General features: G+C 48.6%; 1 protein-coding gene and 1 pseudogene across 1 annotated transcript; both read right to left on the bottom strand.

Annotated features, from left to right (window-relative positions):
* Positions 1–3015: 3015 nt before the first annotated feature.
* LOC101615876 (pseudouridine-5'-phosphatase-like) lies at positions 3016–3771 on the bottom strand. Its single transcript, XM_004649644.3, has one exon. The coding sequence runs from the start codon at positions 3769–3771 to the stop codon at positions 3058–3060; it is 714 nt and encodes a 237-aa protein (XP_004649701.3). The 3' UTR covers positions 3016–3057.
* A 28-nt stretch (positions 3772–3799) lies between these two features.
* LOC101615577 lies at positions 3800–7009 on the bottom strand (annotated as a pseudogene).
* Between the last annotated feature and the right edge of the window lie 506 nt (positions 7010–7515).

Below are 7515 nucleotides of genomic sequence, written 5' to 3'. Positions count from 1 at the left end.
TCTCTCATTTCTTCTCAGCACTATGGTGCTTTCTTAGTCATCCCAAGGTCACCACTATCTGAAAGGAGAAACTTCTCTAAGCAAAAGTGACGGTTGCCAGGTGTGGTGGTGCACACCTTTAATCCCAGCACTCGCGAGGCAGACGTAGGAGGATCACCATGAATTCGAGGCCACCCTGAGACTACATAGTGAATTCAATACAGGTCAGCCTGGACTACAGTGAAACACTACCTTGAAAAACCAACCCCCCCAAAAAAGTGAGAGTAGCATTATTATATGGGTATGAACATTAAGAAAAGTGCTTACTGGACAGTTTGGTGAGCATAGTATTTACATATAGCCAGACACCAGTAGATGTTACAACCCTAGGGCTCATGACTTCCACCCTCATAGGTTTTCAGTACCAGGCATGTATTCCCTCCAGTGGAGCGGGCCTCAAGGCCAATTAGAGAGTGGTTCCCCCCAAACAGACATGCCACTGTTGCATCTATTGGCTTATTTGGCTTGGCTGGCCCAATTTAAGGCCTGCAGTGTCCACTATTGTTTCTCTCCACTGATGTTTTCTCTCTCCCCCATGGAATTGAATGCAATGTAGCTTTTTCCAGCTTTCTGTCAGCTAGTTTACACTGATGATATTTGCAGCTCAGTTCTAGCTGGATTTTACAGGCAGCTTTTTAAAAGATTCATGTTGTTTTATTACTCAGTGGTGCATCAGTTACATTGTTACATTTACATGAAAAAAATGCTCTAATATTATGATTCCTCAGATGTTTTTGTCAGTTAAGGGAATGAGGGATGAATATGCTGCCTGGATGGTATCAATCCATGGAATTCAAAATGTTATTTAGATCAGATGCTCTTATCTTCTTTTAATTAATTTATTTTTTTAAATTTTTTTTAAATTATTTATTTATTTATTTGAGAGCGACAGACACAGAGAGAAAGACAGATAGAGGGAGAGAGAATGGGCGCGCCAGGGCTTCCAGCCTCTGCAAACGAACTCCAGACGCGAGTGCCCCCTTGTGCATCTGGCTAATGTGGGACCTGGGGAACCGAGCCTCGAACCGGGGTCCTTAGGCTTCACAGGCAAGCACTTAACCGCTAAGCCATCTCTCCAGCCCTTAATTAATTTATTTTTATTCATTTGAAAGTAGAGAGACAGACACAGATATAGAAAGCATATGTGATCCAGGGCCTCTGGTCATGCAAATACACTCCAGATGCATGTGCCACCATGTGCATCTGGCTTTATGTGGGTACTGGGGAGTAGAACCTGGGTCCTTAGACTTTGCAAGCAAGTGACTAAACCACTTAGCCATCTCTCCAGCCCTTATCTTCTTTTAATGATCCATTGGTAAATTTGGTTTCCCAAATGTCAAAATCCTAAAGAAGAGCTGAAGAGATGGATTAGCCATTAAGGCACTTGTCTGCAAAGCTAAAGGTTCAATTCCCTAGGACTCACATAAGCCAGAGGCACCAGATGGTGCATGCATCTAGAGTTCATTTGCAGTGGCTAAAGGTTCTAGCATGCCCATTCTATATCTGCTTCTCTCCCTCTCTCAAATAAATACATCGTACATATATATATGTTTTTCAAAGTAGGGTCTCTCTCTAGTGCAGGCTGACCTGTAGTCTCAGGGTGGCCTCAAACTCTCAGCTATCCTACCTCAGCCTTCTGAGTGCTGGGATTAAAGGCATGTAAGACCACACCTAGCTAATAAAATAATCTTTTATAAAATCCTAAAGAAGCCAGGCATGGTGGCACACGCCTTTAGTCCCAGCACCCAGGAGGTAGAAGTAGGAAGATCGCTGTGAGTTCGAGGCCACCCTGAGACTACATAGTGAATTCCAGGTCAGCCTGCACTAGAGTAAGACCCTACCTCAAAAAAAAAAAAAAAAAAAAATCCTAAAGAAGTCTCTTCCCGGGCTGGAGAGATGGCTTAGCGGTTAAGCGCTTGCCTGTGAAGCCTAAGGACCCCAGTTCGAGGCTCGGTTCCCCAGGTCCCACGTTAGCCAGATGCACAAGGGGGCGCACGCGTCTGGAGTTCGTTTGCAGAGGCTGGAAGCCCTGGCACGCCCATTCTCTCTCTCTCCCTCTATCTGTCTTTCTCTCTGTGTCTGTCGCTCTCAAATAAATAAATAAAAAACTAAAAAAAAAAAAAAAGAAGTCTCTTCCCAACATATTATAAGACAGCTAACACTGTGGAGTGAAATCTATCCTGAGCCTTCTTCTACCTCCCCTCCATGGCATTTAGAAAACAAAAACAGAAAAAGGACAACTTGGGGTTGTATTAGTAGATTCCCAAAGTAAAACTATGGAAGTATTTGTTTAAACTAATGTATTTGCATACACGTGTGTGTGTGTGTGCAACGGCCTCTTTCTACTTCAAACATGAGACACTGGCATCTGGCTTATGTGAGTGGCTTGGGAATTGGACTTGGGCTGGCAGGCTTTGCAAACAAGCACCTTTAACCACCAAGGCATCTTCCCAGACCAGGAAGTATTTATTTTTTCACAGTATATTTCAAGAGAACAGGGTGCTTGAATGTGACAAATTACTACTCAAGGGGGGAAATAATGCTCGATATTCTTCTCAAGTTGGTACTATTAATTCAAAGAAACCAAGCTGAACAAGGTATGATCTCATCTATATGTAATTATAAAGATGAGCATGTAACAGAATGTAAGTCCTCCCATATTTTGGCACGGAATTCAGTAAAATCAACATAAGGATATTTTGGGAGGGCTTAAAGTCACATTCGGAATTAAACAGAAAACTTCCAAAGTTAAAAAAGCAAAATAAAAACTTTCATTGGCTGCTTGATTCTACCAAGTCTAAACAGAAATAATTTTTTTATCGGTTTATTTCCGTCGTTTTTATTGCATTCATTCATTCTTTCATTATTGCCTCCTCGAGGCCGGCTCCCACCTGGTTGCGGGCTGGACTCGAATTCGCGACCCCGCGCGGCCCGACCAGGGTGTGCTGGCGGGCGGGCCGGGGACGGCCCCGCGGCGGGCACGGCGGCCGGGCTCTGGGTGCGAGGAGGCGCGTGGCGTCAGGGGAGGGCGGGCAGGCCGAAGAGCTGCGGGCGCAGGTGGCACAGGGAGGGCAGCACGAGGGTGGCGCCGGCCGTCAGCTCCGCGCTCAGCGGCTCCTCGGGGACCAGCACGGCCTGCATGCCCGCCGCCCGCGCCGCCCGCAGGCCCAGCGGCGCGTCCTCCAGCACCAGGCACGCTTGGGGTTCGGGCGGGGGCGAGAAGCGGCGGGCGCAGGCGAGGAAGATGTCGGGGGCGGGCTTCCCCTGGAGCACCTCGGGGTCATCGCCGAGGACGACGGGGTCGAAGAGTGAGAAGAAGTCGCGGTGTCGGCGCGTCTTCGCCTCGAAGGAGGCCGAGCACGAACTCGTGGCCAGGCCGCACGGGACGCCGTGCTCACGCAGGTGACGCACCAGTCTCTCGGCCCCTGGCATGAGGTTGGCGGTGGGGAAGAGGCTCTGCAGGCGGTGGTGGGTCTCGCGGTGCAGGCTCTGCGGGCTGAGCGGCAGGCTGAGGGCGCGGACGACGGCGGCGGCGGCCTCGGGCGCGGTCCTGCCCAAGGTGCGCGCCTTCACGGCCCCGTCGTAGCGCCGCCCGTAGCGCCCGCACACCTCCCCGAACACCGCCGAGTACAGGCGCTCCGTGTCGAGCAGGAGACCGTCCATGTCGAAGATGACGTGCGTGACGGGCCGCGGCGGCGGCGGCGGCGACGGCGGCGGCGGCGAAGCCTCCATGGCCAGGGCGGAAGGGCGGAAGGGAGGGAGGGAGAGAGGGAAGCCGGGCGCGCGCCGGGGGCTGCTCTGCGCATGCGCGACGCGCGGCCCCGCCCACCGCCTAAACAGAAATAATTTAGGGGCTTCAGAGATGGCTTAGTGGTTAAGGCACATGCTTACAAAGCCTAAGGACCCAGGTTGATTCTTCAGGTCATACGTAAGCCCGATGCATGTGGTGGCACATGCATCTCATGCATCTGGAGTTGGTTTGCAGTGGATAGAGGCCCTGGTGCACACATTCTCTCTCTCTCTCTCTCCCCCCCTCACCCCTCTTTCCATCTCTAATAAATGAAAATCTTAAAGAAAAGAAATAAGGAAGCTGTGTGTGTGTGGTGGTACATGCCTTTAATCCCAGCTCTTGGGAGGTAGAGGTAGGAGGATTGCCATGAGTTCAAGGCCACCCTGAGACTCCACAGTGACTCCCAAGTCAGCCTGGGCTAGAGCGAGTCCCTACCTCAAAAAACCAAAAAAAAAAAAAAAAAAAGAAAGAAAGAAAGAAATAAGGGCTGGAGAGATGGCTCAGCAGCTAAAGTGCTTGCCTGCAAAGCCAAAGGGCCTCAGTTCGATTCTCCAGGACCCATGTAAGCCAGGTGCACAAGATGGCACATGCATCTGGAGTTCATTTTCAGTGGCTGGAAGCCTGGGCATGCCCATTCTCTCTCTTCCACTTTGCCGCTTTCCCTCTCTCAAATAAATAAATAAAAATAAAATATTTTTTTTGTTCATTTTTTTTTATTTGAAAGTGACACAGAGAGAGAGAAAGAGGCAGGTAGAGAAAGAGAGAATGGGCACGCCAGGGCTTCCAGCCACTGCAAACGAACTCCAGATGTGTGTGACCCCTTGTGCATCTGGCTAACATGGGTCCTGGGGAATCGAGCCTTGAACCGGGGTCCTTAGACTTCACAGGCAAGCAACCGCTAAGCCATCTCTCCAGCCCCAAAATCATTTTTATTTTTTTGAGGTAGGGTCTCACTCTAGCCCAGGCTGACCTGGAATTCACTATGGTGTCTCAGGGTGGCCTTGAACTAATGCTGATCTTCCTACCTCTGCCTCCCGAATGCTGGGATTAAAGGCATGTGCCACCACAACCGGCAAAATATTTTTTTTAAAAAGAAATAATTTGGATGATTAACCTAACAAGTGCTTCCTTTCAAAAACTAACAGCAGGCGCCAGAGACATGACTTAGCGGTCAAGGCTCTTGCCTGCGAAACCTAAGAACCCCTGTTTGAATCTCCGGGCTCCATGTAAACCAGACACACAGTGATGCAAACACACAATATCACACATGTGCATAAGTGGGCACACGTATCTGGAGTTCATTCTCAGCAGCTGAAGGCCGTGGTGCCCCCATTCTCTCTCTAAATAAATAAATAAAATAAAATAAATTTAAAACAAAAACGCTTATCTCTAATAGACTGGATTTCTTCTGATCTGCATCTTTGTCCTCTGGATGCTCAGTCTAACAGAGACTGCCTTCTGCAGCTGCCTCTGAAAGCAGAGAAACCACAGTAAGAGGAACACAGTAAGCCTGAGCGGTCCTGGGGCCCAAGAATATGTGCTGTGGCTGTGCAGGGCCAGGAATCTTCCATACAGAAGGCCAAAAGACTGTTCAGGAGGAAAAGGAATCAAGCCCTGATTGTTCGGGTCACCCTGAGACACATACCTAGTTAACCAGGCAGCAAACTAAACCTCTTGGGTAATGATCAAAACAAAAACCTTTTGAGGGCTGGAGAGATGGTTTAGTGGTTAAGGCGTTTGCCTGCAAAGCCAAAGGACCATGGTTCAATTCCCCAGGACCCACGTAAGCCAGATGCGTGCCGTGTGTCTGGAGTTTGCAGTGACTGGAGGCCCTGGCGTGCCCATTCTCTCTTTCAAATAAATAAAATAATATAAACCTTTTGGCCAGACGTGGTAGTGCACACCTTTAATCCCAGCAGTTGGGAGGCAGAGGTAGGAGGACTGCCATGAGTTCAAGGCCTCCCTGAGACTACATAGTGAAGTCCAGGTCAGCCTGGGCTAGAGTGAGACCCTACCTCGAAAAAACAAAAATCTTTTACTTTCTACTCTGAAAACTTTTATTGTTTTTGATGATGCTTTGCCCATAATTTACTGAGTTAATGACACTGACTTACTTAGGCCAATTAAGAACAAAGCCAAATTGCATTCTTCTTGTCTAATTAATTGATAAATTACATTTTGTTGGTGTCTTTGTCATGTAATCTTTAACAAAAACTCGTATTTTCCATTGATTATTCACCAAGATACTTACTAGAGACTGGTGGTAATTTAGATGAGCTCTTCTGAAAAGATTCGCCCGCTTCCTGTCCCGCTCTAGCCAGATGGGTTTGAAAACCTTGGAGGACTGAAATTCCCCAGCAATCTGAGACTGTACTCGAGCTTTCATAACATTGGCTGGAAAAAAAAACGAAGTATCCCAACATGGTACCCAAAAGACCGACTATGCGTTGTCGCCTCAGGCAGAAGCTCCTTAATAGGCCCTTGAAGGTCAAAGAAAAGGGCATTGCTAAATTTGTTTTGCAAAAGAATAGGTGCTAAACCTTGACAATACTCCCCATCCCCATGGCATTTCAGTGCCCAGAAAGCCTGGTGTTTGTCAATTTGTCACGATGCTTATGACCTTGAAGCAATGGCTGAACTCAATGGAGTGAAAATGCCTCCTGTTGTCCCTGCAAGTATTGTTGCCATGCCTCAGGTTACAAACTCAGGAGCACTGGCGTGCTGCAGGAGAAGGCAAGATATATCCTCACGCAGGCTAAACATAAGGGCCAGGGTAGTTGTTTTCTGCATCAGTGGGGTGAGGATTATGCAATACAGGTTTCAAAATCCATCCCTCCTCAACTGAAGTATGCATCTTGGGTTTTTTGTGTATTAAGAACTTTACTTTTATTTGAGAGAAGCAGAGAAGGGAGGGGGGAATGAGAATGAATGTGCCACTACAAATGAACTCCAGATGCATGCACCACCATGTGTTTCGATCTTCAGCACTGGGCTCGATGGTGGCGGGAAGAAAGTTCACAAATCATTTTCAAACCATATTGACTTCGAGGACAAACTGGGCTACAGGACACAATTTCCAAACACAAACCCCCGGTTGGAGAGAGGGCCCAGCGGTTCAGGCGCAATGCCTGCGAAGTCCAAGGACCCAAATTCGATTCCCTAGTACCCACGTAAAGCCATATGCCCGAAGGTGGCTTGCATCTGGAGTTTGTTTGCGGTGGCTACAGGCCCTGGCATGCTCATTCTCTCTTCCTCTCAAATAAATAAAATATTTTAAAACAAACAAAAAAAAAGGCGCCGAGTGGGTGTGGTGGCGCACTGCCTTTAATCCTGGCCAGGAGAGGCCCTGAGCGTCCAAGACTACAAAGCCCAGAGTCCTCTGGGGCCCAGGCAAAACTACCCAGACAGACCCTAAGCAGCTTTCACTCGCACCAAATAGAACAGGAAGGGCGGGCTTTTCCCGGTTCAGGCCTACAAACACTGCTCAGGCTTTATTTCAGCGCCCGATTCTAGTATCCAATTACTTCTCGCCCTCGGCAAAAGGCCCCTAGTCACCTTAGCAATTTTCAACCCAAGCTGAACAGACGTTCAAGCCCGGAAAGAAGCCCAAGTAGCTTGATAGCGAACAGAACGACAAGCACGCAGTGAGGAGGCGGACGCTCCCCCGCCGCTTTGTTCTTGTCCTC

Source organism: Jaculus jaculus, chromosome 7 (genome assembly GCF_020740685.1).
Source record: "Jaculus jaculus isolate mJacJac1 chromosome 7, mJacJac1.mat.Y.cur, whole genome shotgun sequence".
Taxonomy (NCBI): domain Eukaryota; kingdom Metazoa; phylum Chordata; class Mammalia; order Rodentia; family Dipodidae; genus Jaculus; species Jaculus jaculus.
This window is presented reverse-complemented; position numbering and strand designations above follow the sequence as displayed.